General features: G+C 37.3%; 1 protein-coding gene across 1 annotated transcript in view; it reads right to left on the minus strand.

The window, feature by feature from the left end:
- LOC124747070 (ubiquitin carboxyl-terminal hydrolase 30) overlaps nucleotides 1-27,796 on the minus strand; it is a 115,435-nt gene that overhangs the window by 58,354 nt on the left and 29,285 nt on the right. The window contains exon 3 of the mRNA XM_047248949.1: nucleotides 11,216-11,388. Within this exon, the coding sequence (XP_047104905.1) occupies nucleotides 11,216-11,388 (173 nt within the window). The remainder of the gene's footprint in view (nucleotides 1-11,215; nucleotides 11,389-27,796) is intronic.

Here is a 27,796-nt window from a genome sequence, read left to right on the forward strand (position 1 = left end):
TTGTGGACGGCTGTGATACAATACGCCATTCTCCAGGGCTGCACCAGTGCATCAGGGATTCCATGCGACGGAGGGTGGATGCACGTATCCTCGCTAACGGAGGACATTTTGAACATTTCCTGTAACGAAGTGTTTGAAGTCGCGCTGGTACGTTCTGTTGCTGTGTGTTTCCATTCCATGATTAATGTGATTTGAAGAGAAGTAATAAAATGAGCTCTAACATGGAAAGTAAGCGTTTCCGGACACATGTCCACATAACATATTTTCTTTCTTTGTGTCTGAGGAATGTTTCCTGAAAGTGTGGCCGTACCTTTTTGTAACACCCTGTACACGCATTTGCTCAAAATTTTGCTGATAAACCTCAGTTGCCACTTACCTTTACCAGCATTTTCTTCTTACCGCAATAATTCAATTATCTTACAAGTGGTTATTGGTAAAAGTGGTTATTTAAAGTGGTTAATTAAATAATTATTAACCATATAAGGAAAAAATAGATTGCTATTCACTGTAAAGATGACACATTGAGTTCAGATAAGCACAATGAAAAGACAGTTGCACACTAGCTTTTTGCCACAGCCCTCTTCAGAAAAAGGATACACACCCAACCCCACTCTCCCCCTCCCCTCCCCCCCCTGACACACACACACACACACACACACACACACACACACACACACCTTCACCCACTCATGACCACCATCTCTGGCAGTTCGGACCAGACAACAAGTGTCATGTAGAATGGGAGCAGCGATCTCGAGGGGGCGGGAAAGGGAAGGGTTAGGATGGTACAAGTGAGGGAAAGAGAAGAGCGCTGTCTGGTAGAGTGTGCAGGGATGACTGTCAGTCGACTCAGCATCGGCAGACTGTGGGGCAGGGAGGTGGTGGTGGGAGGGCAGAGAGGGGAGGGAAAGAGATCGAAAAAGAAGAGGAGTGGGAAAAGGGGAAGATGGCTGGGTGCATTTACAGAGGGTGAGGGGATGAGAACATGGAGAAGATGATAGGGCAGTGGGGGTGGAAACTGTTGGGTGCTGGCTGTGGGGATAGTGGATTACCTTAGGTTAAGGATGGGATAATTTCAGGAGCTGAGACTGTGTTTTAAGGGTAGGAACTCCCATCTTCGCAGTTCAGAAAAGCTGACGGTGGAGGGGAGGCTCCAGATGTATTGGTTACTGAAGCAGCCACCTGAAATCAAGCATGTTATGTTCAGCTGCATGTTGCGCAATAGGGCCGTTTACTTTGCTCCTGGCCACAGTTCCATGAAGTCTATTCATCAACTATCTGTCCACCAGGATGAATAGCCACCACCAAACTGTGGCCAACAGCAATGTAGACCACCCTGTGGCACAATACGCAGCTGAATGTAATCCCAGCCTCAACCTATGGTAACCTTCTCTCTCCAAACCTTCCGTCCTATCACCTACTCCCTATTCTCGTTCCAACCTCTCCATGTGCCACCCTCTGCCAACACATCTGCCTATCTTTGCCCTTCCCTGCTCTTCTCTTTTCCTGCTCCCCCTCCCCCCAACCTACCCCACAGACTGGCAGTGCTCTTCTCCCAAAGCCCCACCCCTACCCTGGTATCTCTTCCCTTTTTTCAGAATGAGGCTTTGGCAGAAAGCTAATGAGTAACCATATTTCTGTTGTGTCTGCCTGTGGCTCAACAAGTCATCTTTACAGCGAGGAGTAATCTATCTTTTCCTTATATTGTTGATATTCCAAAAGCGAGTTTCCAGTGTTGAAATAATCATTAAATATTTCCCCTATTTCGTTGCAGTGTGGTAGCTTTATCATGCCCATAATTATTGCTGGTGGTTCTCTTGAATATATGGAAGAGGGAGACAATACCTCACTATAAATAAAAGAACCATACACAGAAAAAGTACAATGTTTCACTGACACCATTTTCAAAATTCACTATGAAAAGATAGAGAGAGAGAGAGAGAGAGAGAGAGAGAGAGAGAGAGAGAGAGAGAGAGGGGGACCTACATACCAATGAGAATGATCCAGAAGTAAAGTAGAGAGGTTAAGTGCAGGGAAGCAGTCCAAAGGAACAATGGATCAACATTTGCGATTCACGATCCAGACTATTATGAAGCCAGTTTTTCACTTATTATTTATAACTGTAGCTTTTTAGTGCATTCAGTGGAAAAAAAGAGCACTGTCTGAATGGGCCTTAATAATGTACCCTTTCCTTCAGCTTGGCTTATAGCTGTTGTCTTCCTTAAAAGTTCTATAATCAATAATTTAGTTTTTTTAAATTTTTATTAAATCTCTGGTTACCTGTTTAACATCATTCTTATTTTTTTCGTCGTTCTTATTTAGGGCTTAATGTTCCATGTTCCACACTTCCATGAAATGTGTTCCTAATTGTAATCATGTTTAAATTAACTGATTTTTCCATCGGTGCTTGGCAGAACATGATAGTAAAGTTAAAAAGGAAAATAACTTACTAATGTTCTGCAAACTTACATTCACTTGGTCATGAACTGGTTTTCAGCTTCTCAGGCTATCTTCAGGTGACAACTGAATGTTGCAAACACAGATGTACACGATGTGTGACTTACACAGATATTATTTGTACAGAAGATACATAAATGAAGAAGTGTTTACATAGAAAAATGTTAAAATAATTATATTAACTAAAATGGGTGGGTGGGTGGGTGGGTGGGGGGGACAAAGTTTTTACATGAAGATACATGTGATAAATCAGTCTTTCAAACAGATTCTTCTATCGCCCACTAGACTCATCTGCTGATGTAATATCAGTTCACTTGTACATAAGTTCCCCAACATTTAATTGGAAAAACCACAGTATTGTCAACAGTGGGTGCAATAAGACATCCTGTGAAACTTTAATAAATGCATTCTCTGAAAACTGCCTACAACAGGTAGTTAGGAATCCCACTCTCATGATAGAAATGTATTGGATCTAATGGCAACAAACAGGCCTGACATCTTTGAGGATGTCCACATTGAACCTGGATTCAGTGACCATTACATGGTTTTTTGTTCTTTGGGGCCTGCAGCACAAAATATATCTTTCAATAACATGATTATTATGAATAAATCCCGATACACTCCTATGTAAATTGTTTATATTTTATCTAATTCACAATGAGCCATTTTAGCAAACTGCCATCGTCAGGTGCTCTGTAAATAAGATAGTTTTCCACATACGCTGTTTTTCTGACAGCTTTGATGACAGTGGGTCAGTGATATTACAGGGATCGATAGAATCCTTGTCAGATTCTATATCGAATTTGCGGCTGAGTTAGCCGCCTTCTAACTGCAATTTACTGTATACCGCTCATGCAAAAAACTGTGTCCAGTTCTTGGGAAAGGGCACAAGTCATGCCTGTCTACAAGAAGGGTAGTAGAAGTGATCTATGAAACTACCGTCCAGTATCCTTATCATCAATTTGTTGTAGAGCCTTAGAACATATTCTGAGCTCAGACTCACTGACAAGATCTCAAAGTGGCGCAGAGATTGGAAACTTGCTTTAAATGTTCAGAAATGTAAAATATTGCACTTCACTAAATGAAAAAAATGTAGTATCCTATGGCTGTATTATTAATGAGTCACTGCTGGAACTGGCCAACTCATACAAATACCTGGATGTAACACTTTGTAGGGACATGAAATAGAATGACCACACATGTTCATTCATGGGTAAAGCAAGGGGTAGACTTCAGTTTATTGGTAGAATACTGGGGAATTGCAATCAATCTGCAAAGGAGACTGCTTACAAATCACTTGTGCAACCAGTTCTAAAATAGTGTTCAAGTGTGTGGGACCCGTACCAGACAGGACTCAGAGGGGATATTGCACATATACAGAGAGGAGCAGCATGAATGGTCACAGATTTGTTTAATCTGTGCGAGAGTGTCACAGAGATATTGGAGGAACTGAATTGGAAGACTCTTGAAGACAGATGTAAACTATCTTGAAGGTCTATTAACAAAGCTAAAACGGGGTGTATACGGAGACAAGGAAAAAAAATTCCCAGATTTTTCCTGAATTTCTGGGTTAAAAATACACTTTCTCCTGACTGAAAACATGCTTCTTCAGTGTTAAGTGACAGTATATTTTCCCTTATCAATCCTTTGAATGGTTTTGGTTTTATACATGGGTGTAGAAATTCCCGGCACTTTAGAAAACGAAACTCAGGGAAAAAGACACATTTTGGAAATATCGTTGACGTGCAGCAACACGTACGCTGTGTATTTTGGGATTACGAAAGTATAAATCGGAATTCCACCAAACACCGCATGCTACTTTCCGAATCATTGAAATCGAGATTGTGATGCGCTTTTGTAAGCCAGTCATAACTCATGTCATGTGATCTCGCCAGCGGATATTCAGAGCATAGGGCATGTGACGTAGTCAGCCAACAACAACATGACTGTTGAGTAGCATGAACACACAACCACGGAAAGTTAATAGTTTAAATTAATATACATAGTGTTGCTACAAGAAAAGCAAAGCTTTCACATACAATATGGTCTCTAAGGTTAATAAGCTGCAAGAGAAGCTAAGCTTTCACATATAATGTTTATCTTTTTTTGCATGTGTTACACTTGAGATGTTGTTGTTGTTGTTGTTGTGTTCTTCAGTCCTGACACTGGTTTGATGCAGCTCTCCATGCTACTCTATCCTGTACAAGCTGCTTCATCTCCCAGTACCTACTGCAACCTACATCCTTCTGAATCTGCTTGGTGTATTCATCTCTTGCTCTCCCTCTATGATTTTTACCCTCCATGCTGCCCTCCAATGCTAAATTGGTGATCCCTTGATGCCTCAGAACATGTCCTACCAATTGATCCCTTCTTCTAGTCAGGTTGTGCCACAAACTCCTCTTCTCCCCAATCCTATTCAATACCTCCTCATTAGTTATGTGATCTACCCATCTAATCTTCAGCATTCTTCTGTAGCACCACATTTCGAAAGCTTCTATTCTCTTCCTTTCCAAACTATTTATCGTCCATGTTTCACTTCCATACATGGCTACACTCCATACAAATACTTTCAGAAATGACTTCCTGACATTTAAATCTATACTTGATGTTAACAGATTTCTCTTCCTCAGAAAAGCTTTCCTTGCCATTGCCAGTCTACATTTTATATCCTCTCTACTTCGACCATCATCAGTTATTTTGCTCCCCAAATAGCAAAACTCCTTTACTACTTTAAGTGTCTCATTTCCTAATCTAATACCCTCAGCATCTCCCGACTTAATTCGACTACATTCCATTATCCTCGTTTTGCTTTTGTTGATGTTCATCTTATATCCTCCTTTCAAGACGCTATCCATTCCGCTCAACTGCTCTTCCAAGTCCTTTGCTGTCTCTGACAGAATTACAATGTCATCGGCGAACCTCAAGGTTTTCATTTCTTATCCATGGATTTTAATACCTACTCCGAATTTTTCTTTTGTTTCTTTCACTGCTTGCTCAATATACAGATTGAATAACATCGGGGAGAGGCTACAACCCTGTCTCACTCCCCTCCCAACCAATGCTTCCCTTTCATGCCCCTCAACTCTTATAACTGCCATTTGGTTTCTGTACAAATTGTAAATAGCCCTTCGTTCCCTCTATTTTACCCCTGCCACCTTCAGAATCAGAAAGAGAGTATTTCAGTCAACATTGTCAAAAGCTTTCTCTAAGTCTACAAATGCTAGAAACGTAGGTTTGCCTTTCCTTAATCTAGCTTCCAAGATAAGTCGTAGGATCAATATTGCCTCACGTGTTCCAATATTTCTACGGAATCCAAACTGATCTTCCCTGAGGTCGGCTTCTACTAGTTTTTCCATTCGTCTGTAAAGAATTCGCGTTAGTATTTTGCAGCCGTGACTTATTAAACTGATAATTCGGTAATTTTCACATCTGTCAACACCTGCTTTCTTTGGGATTGGAATTATTATATTCTTCTTGAAGTCTGAGGGTATTTCGCCTGTCTCATACATCTTGCTCACCAGATGGTAGAGTTTTGTCAGGACTGGCTCTCCCAAGGCTGTCAGTAGTTCCAATGGAATGTTATCTACTGCCGGGGCCTTGTTTCGACTCAGGTCTTTCAGTGCTCTGTCAAACTCTTCACGCGGTATCATATCTCCCATTTCATCTTCCTCTACATCCTCTTCCATTTCCATAATATTGTCCTCAAATACATCACCCTTGTATAGACCCTCTACACACTCCTTCCACCTTTCTGCTTTCCCTTCTTTGCTTAGAACTGGGTTTCCATCAGAGCTCTTGATATTCATACAAGTGGTTCTCTTTTCTCCAAAGGTCTCTTAATTTTCCTGTAGGCTGTATCTATCTTACCCCTAGTAAGATAAGCCTCTAAATCCTTACATCTGTCCTCTAGCCATCCCTGCTTAGCCATTTTGCACTTCCTGTCGATCTCATTTTTGAGACGTTTGTATTCCTTTTTGCCTGCTTCACTTAAGATATATCACATAAATGTGCCAGGAAAATTTTTAATAATGACATAAATGTCTGATCTTCAGGGTTTGAAATTCTTCTAAATGGATCATCATCAGAATTGATTTTTAAATGAGAGTCAAACGCTCTGCGATTTAATAAATTCATGGTACATTATTGCACACAGTTCAACTTACGTAAAAGGATATTTACTTTGAAAGTAACGCTTTTCAAACCACTATTCACAATATTTTCCCGCGAACTGTTAGAAATAGGTTCGTTTCAGCAGTTGCAAGAGAGCTACCATGATGTAGGAAGATTGTATGTACATAGGTGTAAAACATTGAAACTTCATACGTTATGTCATAAAAGAAAGAAGACATCAGAGGATACTCCAAGAGCATCAGAATTTCATTCAAATGGCTCTGAGCACTATGGGACTCAACTTCTGAGGTCATTCGTCCCCTAGAACTTAGAACTAGTTAAACCTAACTAACCTAAGGACATTCGAACCTGCGACCGTAGTGGTCTTGCGGTTCCAGACTGCTCTGCGCATCAGCCCCAGAGCTACGATATTTGCGAACCGGGTCAATACTAAAAAACATCGAATTTTCAAAAACATGTTCATCTTGTAGCGCACATCTTTTTGAAAAGTCTGAAACATAAAACACATGTGTTCGAGGAAATGTAAGACATATTATTTGGTCTTAAGTACGCCAAAGTGCAGTGCCACGCCTCTTCATATAGCATTCTTCCACTGCACGTCACTGTATTTCACTCTGTGGAATTGAAACGTGTATATTTTGTAATGCATACCATCAAACTATATTCAGGACAGTAGAAATTGGAATGACTTGCCTATTAGCTAATAACTTGCTGCTTTGTGTGACATAAAATTAAATATAGGTTACATAAAACCAATAAAGACAAGAGATAAGCAAGAAATTACACATTTCTTCAATCCTTAGCTCCTAGCATGTTTTCCTCTCTAATCTTGCTACAGCTTTAAATGGTGAGCTTTCCTTTCTGTGAAGGAATCTATTACCTCATCAAAGTTCGTCAAACGTTTTGCTACATGAAAAATCGAAATGTCGTTATCTTATACTGAAAAAGCTGTTAACACAAATATTACCCAAGACCGGTGTGGTTTCTGATTACATCTATTTGGTCACTGTCTGCTAGATAAAACAAAATAGGCCTTTCTAATATGGCAGCAATTTTGTAACACACACCAAATAAACGAGACTGTTTTGGCACAAATAGTCATTTTTATAATGCAACAGAATATAATTCACGAAGAACCAATATCAAATGCCTATTAGGCCTATTACAAGCAAAAAGCTTTATGTTAGGAAATAGTTTCACATTTCACGTTTCTCAAGCACGAGATCAAAAAGTAGTATTACGAAATTTTTATATAAATTTGGGATTGTCTTATTCTTCCATAATTTGTTATGTTACCGTTTCTTCTCCTTCCTTGTTCTAACAACCAATCTTGTCATCACCAATTCTGTAGCTATTCCTGCCATTGTCAAAATTTGTTCGCCGATTAACTTCTCTAACCCTGCCAGAATCACAGGTTTAGTTATTCCGCGATTATTTTCCAGTTAGGTGTTATTGTATGTTCGTACAACACGTTTTCCACGTTACTTCCAGAATAGAACTTAAGCGGCTGCTAGTCGGGGGCTGTGCTACTGGTGTAGCGATCTGGTCAAAAAATTTCTGTCAAAATTTCATTTTCTTGGATACAGCGATAAGATAATACGTAATCTTTCTCACCTGTTATTCCTGTCTGTTGTTTATTTCCATTGTGGTAGTCTGAACCTATGGATTTCGCTAGTAGTTATAACAACACTGATCATTCGTAAACCCAATCAACGACATAATCAGACAGAGATTGGCATTCATCTGTTCAGCTTTACTCTGCTCAGCTCGTATAGCCCCATCCCCTTTTGTCTGTGGAAAGTTTATTTCTAGATGTGACGAGGATTCTCCTGACAGAGACATCACGTACACTACGCATGAATTCAAAAATCAACTTATGATTCATTCAGAAATCAACTTAAAATGTGTTCAAAAATGTTCATAAACCAACAGGGAAGCATTTCCAAATAATATGAATAATCGATAGACAAACATGTGCTGGATGCTAGGCGCTTTGTGAAACAATTTTTTTTCCCTCAATAATATGAATTTGGCGCCCCCTTTTCCCGGTAGCATCTAGCTGCTTGCTGCAACTGCTAGCACAGCCAACAGCCACATTCCTGTTGCCAGAAGCGGGAGACTACTACTCAAACGCGACTCAACTGAGCATGCGCATGAGCCCAATTGTAACAGCTAAAATGTATCTAATGTAAACAGTTGTGACTGCATGCTCATTGGTGGCAATTTGTTGTTATGAAGCATTCCATAATCTTCCTAAAGCCTTTGACACATTTTGCAGTTGGCAGACGACTGCATGAGCACTGTGTGTCGTGGTTGTATATGGCGCATTTCCTTTGCAATTTAAGTTATTTTCGTTTTTTCTCTCATTTATATTTTATTCTTGGAGTATTATTCTGCAGTAGCAGGGTACAGTAATATCCTTTGTTAGAGTATCGGTTCTTACCAGTCAAAATTACAAAAATTTAACTGAAAAATAAAACAATGAAAAATTCCCGGAATTCTAGAAAAATCCCGGGGTTTATCCGGTTTTCTCCTGGATGAAAAAATTCCTGGGTTTTTCCCGGATCTCCCGGTTGTCCCGGGTCGTATACACACTCTGAAAGAACTGGCATTAAATGATTACACTAGGACTATACCACAACCCCTACATACCACTCACTTACGGATCATGGAGATAAGATTAGAATAATTACTGCACACAAAGAGGTATTCACGCAATCATTATTCACACACTCCATACGTAAATAGAACAGGAAGAAACCCTAATAACTGGTACAATGGGATGTATCCTCTGCCATGCACCTCACAGTGGTTTGCAGAGTATAAATGTAGATGTAGATGTAGAACTATAAACCATCTAACAAACTGCTTCATGCATTGTCCACATCTCTGTCCTGACTGATAATATCTACAAAAGAAAAAAAAAGAAAATGAATAAAATTACACCACTTCTGTATGCTGGCCAACAGCAAATCACTTAGCAGTTACAAAGCCTCATGTCCAACAGCAAATCACTTAGCAGTTACAAAGTCTCATGTAAAATTCCATGTATTGGCAGCATTTCAAACCATCTCACAAAAAGAAGTTAAATTTCGCAATTACAGACCAACGCCAATAACATATAAAAATTTTTATTCAATAACAAAGACAAACTGAAAACCTAGGCACAGAGTGGTATATATAAAATCACTTGCAAGCAGTGTGGAAATGTGTATATTGGTCAGTCAGGCAGAGCTGTGGCAATCAGGCTATGTGGACATATTTATTTACAACTGGTTTCAATCATGAAGCATCCTCACAGTGGGAAAACATCAACTGTGACAACTTCACATGTCATACATCCTATTTAACCAGAAAATTATATGCCATTGCTGACTTGAGAACATCAGAAAATGATACTTAATGTAACAATACCAGCTTAAGCAAGCAGAACAATTGAAAACATGTAACATCACTAAGTGCACAAGTGTTAACTTACTGCGTGGTGTGTATGAGCACTGGTACTGTGCACTTACTGCTGTTATATGTTTTTGATGTTTTCTTCGAGCTTAAGCTGGTATCATGGTGGTAAGTATCATTTTCTGATGTTTCAAGTCATTATGGAGTATACTTTTCTTGTTAATTAGCATGTATGACATGTGAAGTTGCCACAATAGCTATCTTCCACTGTGAAGATGGTCCATGATCAAACCTGATTGTGAATAAATATACTGTAAGGCAGCACAGTGAACTTCATGCATTTCTCCAAGTGTATCGATTATGTTGACAGATGACTGAAAAAAAAATTTTTGATTAAGGAAGAAAGATTCGACCTTTTTTGATAATCTTATATCAAAAAACTATTCATATGATGTAGAATGTGAGGTTTTACATTCTGTCAAAAAAAAAGCATAAAAGATGACCCTAATGGAGATACTGGAAATCAACAAACACGTGACACTGAATGCCAAACTAGTATTAAATTTTAGAATTCAATTTCCATCTTACTCTTTGTTAAATTAAGTTTTTGTTACAAATACTAGTTTCAAATTGCAAATACAACTTATTTCTTATCATTTGTCAAAAGTAGCTCCACATGAAACTTTGTTTATCATTACTTTTTTTAGTTAATGTAATTACTGTAATGTTTTCCTTTGTAAACACTTTGTCACTTGTGTATTTCTGTACAAAAATATCTGTGTATGTTGCTATCATGTTTATTTGATTTGCGACATTCAGCTGTAACCCAAAGATGGCCCGAGAAGCCGAAAGCCAGTTCACGACCAAATAAATATAATTTTATAGAACATTAGAAAGCTTTTTCCTTTTTAATAACATTTAAATTGTTTATTTAAGGAAGACTGTTTACCCATAGCTAAGAAAATAAAAAGCTCGTTTGGTTCTACTGTGAAACTAAACTAGTCACCACGGCACGATTATTGTTGATTAAAATATGTTTGTTACCCATACAAATAGGAAGGATGAAACATTGATTGCTCTTTATATTTTATAATATGTACTATACAAAATGTGCTAAATCAAAGTAGAACTTAGAAAACAAAAATCTTTTACCAAAGGGAGACAAAAACAAGGAAAAAGACAACCACCAGCAATTACTCATTTTAATTGAACTGAAAGTATCCAATACCGTAGTATTAGAATGATGGATCTCTTCCTCAATTGTTGTCATTATCACGTTCAGAAGTTCATGTACATCATGCTCCTCAGGTGAAATTGTCCAGCCCTTGCTGAAGAGACATTTAATAACATTTTCCGCTGTGTACGGATCTTCAGATACGTTTGGATGCTGCCCATTCACAACTGAAAGTAAACAGATACAAATATTACCTACGAAAGTAACATAAAATGTAATTTAGTAGCTGTACAACAATTGTAATGTTTAATACATCACAGTCAGGGTAGCATATTTGGACATTTTCTCTGTAATGTATGCATCATTTACGCATTCAAGTTGTTGACGTATTTATTACATTTATTTAATCAGGTCCTTCAGCTGTTTCTTACATCAGCACAGGATAGAGTTATGGAAAAAAGTTCAGATACTTTCTAACATGACATTGCAGATAACAGAATTGAGGTCTGCAGCTTTGTAAATCAAAATGACATGTTTTTAAAGTAAAATCATCAGTCATATAACCAATTTGATCTTATCTTCCACCCTTCTCAATTTTATGTTGATCTTTTTAATCTATGTATCTAATGCAAACACTATCACTTTCACATACTACGATCTTTATCAGCCCCTGTAAATCCTCTCCAATACAGTCCCAGGTCTTAATGTAAGCCCTACTGACCTGTTTTCTTCTGGTGAGGGTTTCAATGTGATTCTTTCCTTGCCTATTGTTTATCACTTCATTTCAGACACACTACTGGCTATCAGCATGACAGCTAAGTGCGGGATGGGTAGCACATCCGATATCAGCACATCTGACTGTAGACAGACAGTGGTTGCCAAATATATGCAAGTTAAGTGTTAAGAGGCACTACGATTTTCACAAGCTACTGTATCAAGAGTGTATGGCGAGCACATCAGTCAAGGAAAACTGTCACCACTAGTGTCACTGCCACAAGCAACAACATGTTGAAGAAAAGTGTTGCCATCAATTATCTTGGGTTCTAGCAGTGAAAAGATCAGCAACCGTACAGCAAATTAGTAACCAATTCAATGCTGGATAATAACGACTGTGAGGAGTCATACTGTCCAAAACTATCTCTACACTGTACCTATAGAAACCACCACAACAAGCATGTAGGTCTGCTCACGGTCTGACTCTGGGTACAGGGATTAGCATCAATGCAGGAACACTACCAACAGATACCCCAAGCACAGAAAAAGGACCTCGACTGATGAGTCACACTACACTTTCAAACTGGTACATGGCAAAGGACAAGAACAATGAAAATCAAATGAGGTGATGAATCCCTCGTGCCAACAGAGTACTGTTCAAGAAGATGGAAAAAGGATTTTCATGTAGCAAGTGTTTACCCAGGTTGAACTCTGGCTGCTGATATATCTGCTGTAATTTATTTATGGTAAAACATACAGTAACCACCTGACATGTGCTTCTATCTGCTTGTTTACAGTACTACAGAGATGACCTGGTCCTTCACTGAGACAATGCGTCACCCCTTTCAGACATTTCTTCTGAAATGTGTCAGAGTAGTTTGCGGAACATTCCAAAGATATGAAAAATCTTTGTTGTTTGATAGAATCTACGCCACATCATCTCACTGCAATTAAACTGCTCAGGAGTACACTTTATTGGGCCATGTAAATTTGCGGCTTGCTTCTGTAAGTGCCATATTCCAAATGATTCCAGTTTATTCTTCCCTACTTTTATAACAAATCATGTTACACTGCAGATGCAAATCAGGGAGGTTTTTTCTCAAATTCATAATATTATTTGATGTCATGGGGCTCTCTTCTTGAACAAAAAGATCCATCCTCCTGCGAAAATTGGCTATTGATTTCTTTCTTAGTTTGTCCACTTTGTGAAATTACACTTTCTAAGCTGCAGAATATTTTGAAAGGCTGTTTTACCCAAGTCTGGTGTTTACCAAGTCACTGTACTGCTGTGGCCCACTGGCTACATCTGTTTCACACTAAAAATCTTGAAGTTGTGTCTTCAATTGGTGTTGGGACTTTTTCTGGCACTCTCTCCTCCAGTAGTGGACTGTGTATGTAAAAAATGCCTTATTGCACAGTAATTCATATTCTACATTAACCTGTAGGTCTCCCTACATGAGTAACTCTCTGAAAGAGGCAACTGTCAGGTCAAGGGTGGTAATGACACAATTTTCATTAGCAATGTGCCTAACACTGGTGGCCTTCAAAATAATCAAGGCTTTCTCTCACTTATTCATCTTTCAAACAATGGAAAACAACAATATGATGGAAGAAAGTTGCTACTCTCTATATGGTGGAGATGCTAGGTCGCAGATAGGCACAACAAAAAGACTGTCACAAATAGGTTTTCAGCCAGCAAGGCCTTCGATGAAAATAAACGACACACACACACACACACACACACACACACACACACACACACACACACACACAACTGCAGTCTCTGGCAACTGAAGCGATACTATAGTGAGCAGCAACTTTCGTTTCACAATAGTATTCATCTTTCAGTTTGATATATTTACTTTTGACTTTGTTTTCCTTACACTCACAATAAATTCTGTGCTAAGTAAACCATTTAAAACGTCCAGCAGCTTTTCTTTGCCTCCTCCGATTGATAAAATCCTGGCAGTGGTATCTATTTTGTCCTCCTCCAGCTGAGTGGTCATATAGATGGCTGCCATGCGGAGGACTCAGTTTCAGTTCCTGGTACTGTCAAGGATTTCTCCTTGATGGGAGGACTGGTATTGGGTGCACTTAGCCTCATGATGTCAACTGAGGGATTACTTGATTGAGAAGTAGCAGCTCCAAGCTCTGGAAAGTCAGCAAAATGGTCAGATGAGTGGCGATCTGCCCCTCCATATCACATCTGCATTATGTCACATGGCAGAAAATAATGTGAGAGCCGTTTGATATTCCTTGGGCCATCAGGGCCTGGATGAGAAACTTGTATTGGCATCTATTGTGTTACACTTTCTGTCTCCTGAAATTTTCTTTCAGTGTCTCCAGTGCTTCTTCAATAAATGAACCCAACAATGACAATAAGCTGCAACCTTGCCTTATAACATACTTGACACAAACTTCTCTCTTCCCGATGTTTCATTTTCGTCATTTCCATTTGGTTTCTATGGTTCATTCAACTGACTTCATGCTTCATCCTCATAACTTTTAACAGTTCATTACACTTTATATAGTTGAAAGCTTCATTTGGGTCCACAAATGCTAGGAAGATAGTCTGGTATATATTATCTCTTCCACGACTAAGCACATGGGCAGAATTGCTTCTCTGATTTCTTCACCTGTCTTGAAGCTAATGAATTTATCTTTATCCACAGTCTTCTCAATTTTTCTTTGTGTTATTGTGATCATGAACACACAAATGTTTGGAAAATCATGGTTTGTACACAGTTGTCTTGTCACTTCGTTAAACAATAAATTTCAGTCTGAAATGGACTATCCTCAGGTACAATGTTATATCATTAATGAAATGCATGACAACATAACTACTAACAAGCATCATACAAAAAAAAAAAAAAAAAAAAAATAAATGTGTTAAGTCCAACTAGTAAATACAGCACACAGTAGCCAAGACACATCATGTGCTTTGGCACATTACCTACTACGTGCTGGACTGCTGGATGTAATCCAATATTATAGTTGGATTTAAAATGTTGATTTACTGCATGATGCTCTTCAATAGTTATGGTTTGTCACACAGCTCACTAATGATGTCACGTTATACCCAAGGATGGTCTGTTTCTGACCAAAATTGGTTGTTTGATAAAGTGACAATACAGTTGTGTCCAAATCATGATTTCCAAAAGTTTCTAGAAGCTGTAAATCATCACCTCCTCAAACTAACAGGTAAATATGACATATCAGACCAACAGTCCACCACTGAGATGTTGCATTGTGGGGTAGCTCCATTTGCTGCAATTATACTCCCCAAATGCATTCTTTTTTCTTTTTCTTTTTACAGTTTGCACATAACACATACATGACAGTTACCTGAAATAGCTGATCTCTTATTCACACTGTATTTCATTAAAATTTGATATCCACAGGATAGTGTTCAGATTACTTATGATAATAGTATATTTGGTTCTTACAGAAAAATTTTGCTTTAGATGATTATTCATGATTTACTAGATGGGTGAAGGTGAAATGTTCCTATGAGCAAATAGCAGTTTCTAAATGAGATAGCTCAATTGAAACCCCTCATTCTCTTCCTCCAAACAATTCATATTTCATAAGTTATTTGTATTCAAAAATTTCATGTTCCAGAATGTTCCAATCTTAAATTGTGATTATTTCCAAAATTCAGTACCTCAGTTTTATAGTCCTGATTTTCCTGATTCTGAAAACATCTACTTTCATTAAGAGAACCTGTATATTAATTATTGTCAAGATTTTATTAGCAAACTTTCTTCTCCTTAAGGCACCTTCTTCTGAGAAAGTTTGGTGGTCCACACCGACATCTTTGGACGTGATGTTGCAGCATGGAAGGCATCTTCCGGTATGTAATTGCACCCTTTCCGAAGTCCTTCAGCTATAAGTTTCTTCCCTTCCAATAGGCCTTTTCCCTTGTATTTTCCCTTCAATGACGAGTTGTAATAACTGGTATCATTCACCTCTCATAATGCATCCTAGATATTAAGTCTTCCTTTTTTTATAGTAAGGAATGGTTCTTTTTGTTTTTTCATCCAATGGAGGACCTCATTTGAAATTTTCAGCACCCAAGGTATGCGTAAGAGATGGTGATATAGACGCATTTCATTATTTTCTCTAGATATTGGTAAAGGATCCAGCTTTCACATCCTTAGAGAAGAAGGGAGAACGTGTAGCAACGAATCATTCACATTCTCCATTGCAGACTAAGATCTGAGCTTATGAAAAGTTTTTCATGCTAATGCATTGTCTCCTGATCTGTCCTATTCCAGATCTGAGCTCTTTCTTTCAGCCACACTGCTTATCCATCACAGTGCCCAAGTACTTCAAGGAGAATACATATTCAATCTAATTTTCTTGTCAAAGAAAATAAGATTGAATAAGGTTGCTTGGATTCTTCTTATAGACAAGACTACAACTTTGATCTTGGAAGTGTTGACAAACGTGCCAAACTCTTTACTGCACTGAACTAACTTGTCTATCTTGTGTTGGGGCACAGATAGGCCATTTGGTATGGCAACACTGCCATTTTTGTACCTAATATTAATAATAATCTTTCCACTTATAATGACCCGAGTGCTTTCTTCCACCAACAGTCCCCTGAAAATTGCTTTGGATTAAATGTTGCACAAGAGAGGTTGTAGTATAAAGCAATGAGGAATGCCTTTACAAATTGTAGTTGCTTATGATGTTCCTTGGGCAGTTTTTACATCTGTGGTCTGATTCTGATGCAGAGTGTTGCTGATACGTAAATCATTTAGGTCAGTACCAGTGGAAGTCAAAATTTCCACCATTTTTTTATGTCTCATGTAGTCAAAGGCTTTTTTATAGTTAGCGAAACAAGCGTACACATCAACATTCATATCTCTGAAACTATGCACTAGTATTTTTTAGGGAGAAGAGTGCTTCACAAGTTCCAACCCCATTTCAGAAGCCAAACTGAGTCACATCCATTTGTGATTTCTTGTAAATCCACATGTGTATGATTCACATAAACATTTTGAGTACATGAGACATCAAACTAATCGTACGATAGTCATCACATGGGAAGAGTTGGTCTTCTTTGGCACTGATATAAAAGTAGATCTCAGCCAATAATAAGGTATCTTTCCAGCTACAAAGATAACATTGAACAATGATGTTAGGAGGCTGAGACCAATCGAGTTCTATTCAGCTAAAACATTAATAACTTCAACACAGACCGCGTCTGGACTGGTGACTTTACCCTCCTTCTGCAGTTTGATGGTATGTACAATTTCACCGTTTGTGACTGCAGAATTGACTTCACTGATCCTTGCATCAGGTGAAGCAGATTTCACCTGTATCCTCTTTGAAAAGGGCTTCAATGTACTCCTTCCACTTTTTGAGTTTTCCTTCAAACTCTGTAAATCCCTTATTTGGTAATAGCTATCTCCCACAAAATTGTACAACTACTATAATTTCTTAATTATACAGCTATTAGTTAAAGAAAATGTTCTGTCTTTGTCTCTCTCATTTTTCCATGATCTTATATTATTTCTATATATAAAGTCAATGTGCTGACTGACTCTCACCATCATCGTCCAGCCCAAATTGCTACGGATAGAAACTCGAAATTTGAAGGAGGTGTTGATCTGATACTGTAGCTGTTGTTTAAGAAGGGATTTTCTGAAATTCCAACCCTAAGGGAGTGAAACATGGGATGAAGTGTTTATTTGAAAAATGTCGCCATTAAGGCAGTTTTGAAGCTAGACCTACGAATATTGGTATTTGGTTTCTCAGTCAAAAATAAAGAAATACATGTTTCAGCATTTTTGGAAATTAAACCCTATAGAGGTGAAATAGTGGGTGAAAGCTTTTTTTGCAAATATATCATTATTGAAGAACAACTAAAGTATTTTTAAAGCTACATCTATGAACAGTGTTTCAGTGTTTTTGGAAATTGAGCCCCTAAGGTGGCGAAATAAGGGGTGAGATTTTTTATGAAAATATTTTATTATGAAAGCATTTTTAAAGTTAAATCTATGAAAATTTAAATTTGACTTGTCAGTGAGGAGTAAAAATATGTGTGTGTCACTGTTTTTGGAAATTCAACCCCTACATGGGTGACACAGGGGATGAAAATCTTTTATGGCAATATTTCATTGTGCAAGCATTTCCGAAGCTAAATCATATGCATATCACTGTTTTTGTGAAATTCAATCCCGAAGGTGGTGAAATAGGGGATGAAACATTTTATGAAAGTATTTCATTTTGAAAGCATTTTAAAGCTAAAGCTAAATCTTTGAAAATTGGCGTTTGTCTTCTTGGTTAGAGATGAAAAATATGTGTTTTACTGTTTTTGGAAAGTCAAAACTTCAGGGGTTGAAACAGGGTCAGACTGATTCAGGGACTCATCTTTGCCCAGCCCAAACAGCTAAGGGCATAAATTTGAAGTGTGGACTTTACACTACAGGCACCATTTAAGAATGGATTGTCCAAAATTCCACTCCTAGGGGGGTGAAATAGGGGATGGAAGCCTTTTTGAAAGTATGTCACTATTACAGGAATTTTGAAGTTAGAACTACGAAAACTGACATTTGGTTTCTCATACAGAAAATAAAAAAATGCATGCTTCAGTATTTTTGGAAATTCAACCACTAAAGGGGTAAAATAGTCTCAGTGAAATTTTATTTGAAAATAGATAATTACCAAAGAACTACTGAAGGATTTTAAGCCTATATCTGTGACAACTGGTATTTGACTTCTCAATTTAAAAAAATATATATATAAAGAAAGAAAGAAAGAAAAAAATACACGTTTCACTCTTTCTGGAAATTCAACCTTTAAGGGAGTGCAATAGGGGATTAAAATTTTAATGAAATATTTCGTTATATTAAAAAATACTTAAAGCTAAATTTATGAAAATAGGTATTTTACTTCTCAATTAGATATAAAGAAATTTTTGCTAGGGGATAAAAGAGGCTATGGAAATATATCCACAACACAAAAGGCATGATGAACAAAACTTTTGGACTCCAGCTACCTGAATCACTTTTTGGTCTGAACTACATTCTGAGAAGATCATGCTTGTATGGCCTTAATTAGTATGAAAAGCTTAGAAGGTATTGCAATATGTGAATAACATAAAAACTCAACCAAACAAACACAAAAAAATCTCTGCAGGCCATACAGTTTACACAAGTGAAGCAGCAGGCACTAAGCTAGTTATTAAATATGTTACGCGTGTGATTATGGTACTACAAGTGTCTATAAATTGGCTTCTCATATGAAGACTCAGTCCAACAGTAGTCAACTACTAAAATGTAAACTTCTTTGTGAATTTGGATTAAACTACCAAAATGTACAGTTCCCAGGTTTCTGCATTTAGTACTCAGTAAGTATATACAGTAACTACATCCGTCAAAGTCAAGTTTGAACAGTAAAAATATGCACTACTACATAAAAACTTATTAAACATTGTGTTATTCATCTGTCACAACTCGACAGTTACACTGCAAAATAAATATGACACAACTTTTTAAAAAAAAAAAAAAAAAAAAAAAAAAAAAAAAAAAAAAAAAAAACCCTCAGTCACAAAATCTTGGTTTAGATGAAGTGTTGACCTTTGATATATTAACTGTCTAAATTATTGAATACAAATCGATCACTGCAAAATTATGTGTGCCAATAAATATGAGATGATCACAAATTAATTTCTGCAGTGCAGTGCTCATTATTTAACAACTTGACACCAAATAAAATAATCACAGTATGACTAATCAAGAAGAATTTTACCTAGACTTCGAAGGCAAAAATCCATATCAGTAAAACTTCAGCTTTTATGTTTATCTGGTTGTATTGTCTTTGTACTGTGGAATTAATTCTTTCCAGGAAATTGGTGACTGTAACTCACATTTCATAAATTCAAGACATTAAATTAAATAACTTTATAGTTTCTACACTACTCACTCAGTTTAGTAATTCCAAAAAATCAAATTCTGCTAAAATATCATATTAGTGGAAGATTCCACTAAATATGGTACATTACTAGATCTTGGATTTTTAGGTGCAAAAATGTGTCCCAAAAGTCATAAAAAAGGTGTCAATTCAAAATGTGAATACTTATTATGGAATGCATATATAAATAATTAAATCATGGACCTCCTAAAAAGAGTTCACTCAAGCAATGAAAAACCTGGATTAAAACATCGCTGTACACATTGATCTACTTCACTCAATCATTCTGAAAACTGTTTAAACAAATAACATTCAACATTTTCATGTTTTAATTGCTTACAGTCACCCTCCTGCATGAGTGAATTCCTGCTTATATATGCAAGAAAAAGTACCACCACAGCTGTATCTTGAGAATGACTATATTGTCTCACACGACTAGTTTCGGCGGCACATTACCACCATCCTCAGGCCCCACCACTGCCAAAGGGGTATTCAATTTCCTTGGCGCATTTATTGTGGAGTCCTTGTTATTAGTACACGTGAGCTAGCTTTCCTTAGGAGTCTCTGCTCAACACCACGTCGTCTCCAATGCATTGGAAATTTAATACTCTTTTGGTAGTGTTTGGGCCTGAGGATGGTGAATGTGCCGCTGAAACTAGTAATATGAGACAATAAAGTCATTCTCAAGATACAGCTATGATGGTATCTTTTCTCATATATATCGTCAGTTGAAGACCCTCATCAATGCAATAGGACAGACATCCATAAATTGAATTCTTGCTTCATAGTCCTTCATATCACTGAGTCCATCATCAAGGGGTTCAAGAAATGCTGCATATCAAATGCAAAATGAATTGTAGTGAGTATGAAGAACTGTGGGAAGATAACGAAGGAAATCTGGGAGGGAGGGAGGGAGGGAGGGGGAGGGGAGAGAGAGAGAGAGAGAGAGAGAGAGAGAGAGAGAGAGAGAGAGAGAGAAGTGAAATAAATACCAGTGCGGATAGTGATGAGAATGAATAAGACAAAATAAGATTGTTAGGTGCCAATGTGTTAAATTGTATGTTAGATCAAATGTTTACCATACATGCTTACTTCCTACAAGTAAGTAGGAGTATTTACAGTATTCTGATGTAAGCACAACATGGATTCCAATAAGGCGAATCTTCAGGAAGACTTATCTCCAGCCTAACAGACTATTATAGTTGTGAAACTTCCTAGCAGATTAAAACTGTGTGCCAGACCATGACTAGAACTTGGAACCTTTGCCTTTCGCAGGGAACCTTTGCCTTTCGCAGGCAAGTGCTCTACCGACTCAGCTACCCAAGCGTGACTCACGACTCATCCTCACAACATTTTAGATGCATTAGACAAAAGACCCTTGGTATCTGCTGTTTCTGAATTTGTCTGAAGCTTCTGACAAAATCACTCACGCAGTTATAACTGAAAAATGTAGTGCAATGGATATAACTATATGTTAACAACAAAAATAGTAAGTGACTACAGATTCTGGGTGCAGATCTGAAATCAGTGCCATTAAGTATGGTGTACTTCATGGACCTGTACTTGGCCCCCTTTTTTCAGCTTATTAAAAAAATATCAAAGTCACTGAGAAGAAACAAAAAAATGCAGTATGCTGATGGCATTAAAAAACAGAGAAAAAGCTAGACACACTTGATGACACATTTATTTCAGAACATAACACAGTGCACTGACTCAAAGAGACTGACTCAATAATAAATCTAAAAATGAGAAAGTTCATAATATTCACTGATAAAGAAAAGAAAAATCACATAGATATATTTCTAAATGAAACAAGATGGAAATAGTTACCTCTGTAACATTTTTTAGAATAATGGCAGACAACGAACTCCAATAGAGACAACATATAGACCATGTCTGCTGTAAATTAAGCACTATTTATTAAGAAACAGCTTGCAAATTATGGAAATAAATAAGTTACGTATACCAAGAACCTAGCTTTCTTTGAACCATACTCACAATATCAAACTACATTTTAGGAAAATCCAGTACTAAAAATGATGCTGCTGTTGTGATCTTCAGAGCAAACAGTCATCTGATGATGCTCTCCACTCTGGCCTACCTTTTGCAAGCCTTCCACCTCTGCCTAGATACTGCACTCTTCATCAATCTGAACATACATACTGTAGTCAAGTCTAGGTCTCCCCTCTACAACTGGTACCACCCCCCGCCCCTCTCCTCTAACTTACCTTGCATTACCAAACTCGTGCCTCCTTGATGCCTCAAGAAGAGATCTATGAACTGATCCCTTTTTTCATTCACGTTGTGTCTTTCCCTCATCATTGGTAATCCAATCTACTCAACTAATTTTCAGTGTTCCCCCAAAGCACGACATTTTAAAAACTTCTAATCTCTTCTTATCTGACCTGTTATCATCCATGTTTCGCTTCTGTACAGGTGTTCATTCCAGACAAATACTTTCTGAAGAAACTTTGTAACAATTAAATTTACATTCTTTGTTAACAAATTTCATTTTTTTCAGAAACATTTTTCTTGTTATTGTCAGACAGCACATCCTCTCTACTTCGGCCACTGTCAATAATTTTACTGCCCATATAACACAGCTCACTGACTACTTTTAGCCTCTTATTTGAGAATCCAATTTCCCTAGCATGACACGATTTAATTCAACTACATTGTATCAGCCTTATTTTAATTTTGTTAATATTCGTCTTATTACCTCTTTTCATGACATTTCCATTCTATTCAACTGGTCTTACAAGTCTTTTTTCGTATCTGAAAGAATTACCATGTCACCAGCAAACCTCAAGGTTTCATTTCTGTTCCCTGAACTTTAATTTCCTTTCCAAATGTATCCCTGGTTTCCTTCACTGCTTGCTCAATTTACAGATTGAATAACGTCAGGAATAGGCTACAACCTTGCCTCAGTCCCTTCTCAATTACTGCTTCCCCTTCATGGCCTTTGCTTACTGACTGCAGTTTAATTTCTGCACAAGTTTAAATAATCAATTACTCAATGCATTTAACCCTCTAGTGCATAGTGATGCATATATGCATCAGTTTATTTCCTAGAGTATTTTCATTCACTGCAGCTTTACTGAGTGCTGTAAACATGCTCGCGCATTTATGAATCGTTCAGCAATTGTTTCCTGGCCAGAGAAAATATTTATTGTGAAGCAGCTGCCTGTTAGGTAGCATTATCTTTGGTAGTGGCATTGTAAACATTGTTTATGCTGTTCACCATTTTCGGCTGATTGTAGATGAAGCAGTAATTCAAGGTAAGTGGCACAAAAATTACAGCCATAACTATAATAGTTTTTGGTAGGAATTATAGGTATTTATATATTTTTTTGATGTTTCGATAAAAGATGTAATATGAATGATTCATATATGAATCATCGTGTGTAAAGGAAAATAACACACACAATATTTGTTCAATATAATAGAGGGAAACATTCCACGCGGTAAAAATATATTTATTTTTTCCTGATGAGGCAACAGTTTGTTGTGAAAGCTTGAATTTTGTGTGTATGTATGTGTCTGTTTGTGTTTCTACCGACCTGCCAGCACTTTCGTATGGTAAATATACAATATTTGTTCACTTACATTTCACGTAGCTATTTCTTTTTACTGTTCCTTATAACATTATGTTTGTTTTATATATGAACACTGTCTCTTGTTCTTGATCACCTAAGTATGGCTTATATAATATAAATAATAAATTATAATTTATAATTGTATAGAACAGTTTCACTACTGATATTAATGCTGTCAAAAATGCCACTCTTATAATGATTTCATCTTCTTTCTAGATGTCAGTTCACTACATAGATGAGAAAGGAATTAGAAGAAAATTGGATGATAAGGGCATCTCTTTCTTATTGAGTAGTATCCCAAGTGACAGTGAGGATGATTTGGATTTAGACAGTGGAAGTGATACTGAAGAAATTGAAGGGAATAATACAAACAGCAGTGATATACAGCTCAGGGAATCACAGTTAACATCATTTTTATTGGACACAGCTGGAGATGCTTTATCTGAAGAGCAATCTTGTATTGACAATATTCTTGGTGAAAATGACTTTGTGAACATGTTGTTTGAAAGCTTATCAGGTGATCAACTTATAGAATCTGAAGTTCAATAAGTGCACAGATTCACAAACAAGCATGCAGTCAGTCAACAGAAAGTTTGTGCACCTATGAAGTGAATCCTCAACCTTGTTCCAGCAACCTCACGAAGTAGTGGAAGACAGTTAGATAAAGCACAGCAGCCAAAATCAACAAAACAAAATACTTCAAAGAAGAAAACTGGAAATGTGATTTGGAGGAAAACAACTCTAAATATGCCAGAACAGCAAAAGAAGTCCGTTGGTTGTAGTGATATTCCTGAATTTTTACAAGCACTTGACACCCATTTCAGATTTTCACGTACTTTTTTTTAGCAAGGAACTAATGAAGAAAATTAACGATGAGAGTCTTCTTTACAGTATTTCGAAGGACCCAAGCAAACCACTGGATATATCAGAAGATGATCTACACAAGTTCCTTGGAATTTGTATTCTTACTTCTGTGTGCAAATATTCTAAAAAGCTTTGTCATTGAACATGTTTGAAAAAATTCGAGCTAATTTACATTTCAATAACAACTCAAAGCAAGTACTGAATAAAGAAGCTGATGGAGATGATAAGCTGTACAAATTGCATCCAGTTCTTGATGAAGTTGGGAAGAATTTTCTTTCTGTTCCTAATGGAAGTGTTTATCAATTGATGAGCAGATGTGCGCCACTAAGGCTAGACATCACCTAAAGCAGTATATGCCTCAAAAACCTCATAAATGGGGCTATAAGTTATTTGTTCTCTGTGGTGCGTCTGGATTTGCCTATAAATTCGAAATATACACTCGAGCTGAAAATGAGTTGAAAAACAGACTTCATCATGAACCAGACTTGGGAGCTAGTGGAAACATAGTTGTCCAACTGTGCAGAGAGATTCCAAGAGGTGTGTTACACAAAGTGTACTTTGACAATTACTATACCAGCCTTTTACTAGTTTCATACTTGGCTGAGCAAGGTATTCATAGTTTGGGCACTGTCAGAAGGAATAGAATCCCTCAGTGTTAACTTCCAAATGATGATTTGATGAAAAAAGAAGAAAGAGGGTTTTTGATAGAGTACTGCACAACATACAACAATGTTGAAGTCAGCAATTTGTTGTGGAAAGATAACAAGAGTGTGTGTTCATTATCTACATTTGCTGGAACCCAACCAGAAGGAACAATTGAAAGGTTTGATAGGAAAGAAAAGACAAAGAAAACTGTGAAATGCCCAGCAGTAACACGTGAATACAATCGTCATATGGGAGGTGTTGATTTGCTTGACAGCTTGTTGGGACGTCATCACATTTCTATACGCTCCAGTAAATGGTATATGCGATTGTTTTATCATATTGTTGACGTAACTGTTGTCAATTCCTGGTTGCTGCATAGAAAGCTGCATGCTCCCATAGACTCAATGAAACTGTCGACGGTCAGAATTGAACTTGCAACTACTCTGTGCATTATTGGACATTATGCACTGCCAAAATGAGGGAGAACTTCCTTCTGAAGTACGGAACAATTATGCTGCAAAGAAATGTAAAGGTCCAACAGCCCCAATTCCTCCTCCAGATGTGCGATGTGACCGCGTGAGTCATTTTCCAACATGGAATCCCACAAGACTATGGTGCAAGTTTCCGACATGTGCAAAGCAAACCTTTGTGGTATGCAATAATTGTGGCGTTGCACTTTGCTTTAATAAGGATACAAATTGTTTTCTACAGTTTCACACCATGTAAATTATAGAGAAAAAAGTACTGTCAGTGGTGTTGAATACTGATGTTAATACAATTTCAGAATTAATTAATGTTTAAAAATTAAATGTTTATGTTCTAAATGTAATGTACTTCTGCATTTACTGTGTGATCAAGAAATGTAAATGGCTTTTAAATTTATACCACGTGTTTTTTCCAAGGTAATGAGTGTAATAAAACTTCTATGACACAAAATACTAAGAATGATTCATATATGCATCAAATGTCCCGATACACGATGATTCATTTATGAATCAAACCAATAAAACATCTAAAATATAAAAATCAACAGTAGAATTTTTTAAACATTTTCCCATTACTAAGTTTGCATTGGCCTATCTGCGAGATTTTTTTCTTTAAGAAAGAAAAAAAATCATGCACTAGAGGGTTAATAATGGCTACCTTCAGGAATTCAATGAATGTATTCTATTCAACACTGTTAATAGCTTCTTCTAAAGCTACTACTGCTACGAAAGTATGTTTGCCTTTTTTCAATGTATCTTCTAAGATAAGTTGCATGTTCCTATATTTCTCTGAAATCCAAACTGATGTTTTCCTAGGTTGGCTTCTTCCAGGTTTTCCAGTCTTCTGCAAACAATTCACGTTAGCATTTTGCAATCGTCATTTTACAATCACGACTTTTTAAAATCCACACTCATCGGCACATACCTGGTTTGGAATTGGGAATATCACACTCTTCATGATGTGTGTGGGTATTCTGCCTTTTTATGTAACAGTAGCTTGCATACTAGGTGGAACAATTGTATCATTGTTGGTTTTCCCGAAGATCTAAATAATCCTGAAGGAATGTTGTCTATTCCAGGGGTCTTGTTTAGATTTAGCTCTTTCAGAGTTCGGTGAATTTGCTTTCATAGTATCATATCTTCCCTCTCATCTTCATCTACTTCCTCTTCTCTTGCTGTAATGCTGTCTTCAAGCCTGTTACCCTAGTACGGGGTGTTCAAAAAGTTTCTCCGCAGTGCCGTATGATTGTTCCCCTGGCTGGGTTTTTCAACGAAACAATAAACACACAACAATACTGCCATGATATTCTGTACCCATTCATAGGAGAACTTGTGTTAAGTGAAATACCGAACAGTTACTTTAAACAAGACGGTACAATCGCACATACAGCTTGCGTTTCAATGTCACTGCTTGCTGAGGTTTTTGGTGATTGCATAATTTCACAGGGACTTTTGCCTCCACGTTTGCCTGACCTAACATCACCTGACTTTCTTCTGGGGTGCAGCAAAAGCAACTGCCAATAAAAACCATCCAAAATCCATCGATGAATTGAAAACTTCAATATCTACTTTCACTGCTTCTGTTACAGATGCAGAACTACCTTCCAAAATTTAACAATGGAAAATCCAGGATGGAACGTAAGAGCGTTATAGAAAGGATAGTCGTTACCCACCATTTAGCAGAGATTCCGACTCACAGATAGGCACAACAAAAAGACTGTCACAAAACGAGCTATCAGCCAATAAGGCTTTTGTTGAAAATAGACAACACGCACGCGCGCGCGCGCACACACACACACACACACACACACACACACACACACACACACACACGCAAGTGCACAAACACAACTCACGTACAGATGACCACAGTCTCTGGCAGCTGAAGCCAACTGCCAAAATGTAAGAATATCAATATTTCCAGGTATGTACACAGTCAGAACAATAGCTCCATTAATAAAAGAAAACACATTACTATAAAACAATAAATAATGAAATAGAAGTAAGGAGAGTCGTTAGGTAGGGGGGGGGGATGAGAAGACATTTCACTTCTTAAGGATTATTTAGTGTAAACAGAATTTTACAGTGCACAAAAGTATATATGTAAATAATGGGTAATATTCTATTACCTATATGTATATATTGTACTCATCTGTATGAAAGAGTGTATCAAAATAATAAGAACCGAATGCAAACCTACAGATACATGTAAATTATTGTACGTGTCCTATGTTTTCATATGTCTGTGCTGCAATAACTCAAGTTAAAACTGTATAAATAAGTGAGATACAAATATAAATCTAAAGATAAATGCACATAAAATTACTATCATTTCTATCAATCTGATGTAAATTATGATATGTATGCCACATATTTCAAGAAATTAGGTGAAACCGGCTTCTCCTGTA

Source organism: Schistocerca piceifrons, chromosome 1 (genome assembly GCF_021461385.2).
Source record: "Schistocerca piceifrons isolate TAMUIC-IGC-003096 chromosome 1, iqSchPice1.1, whole genome shotgun sequence".
Classification (NCBI taxonomy): Eukaryota; Metazoa; Arthropoda; class Insecta; order Orthoptera; family Acrididae; genus Schistocerca; species Schistocerca piceifrons.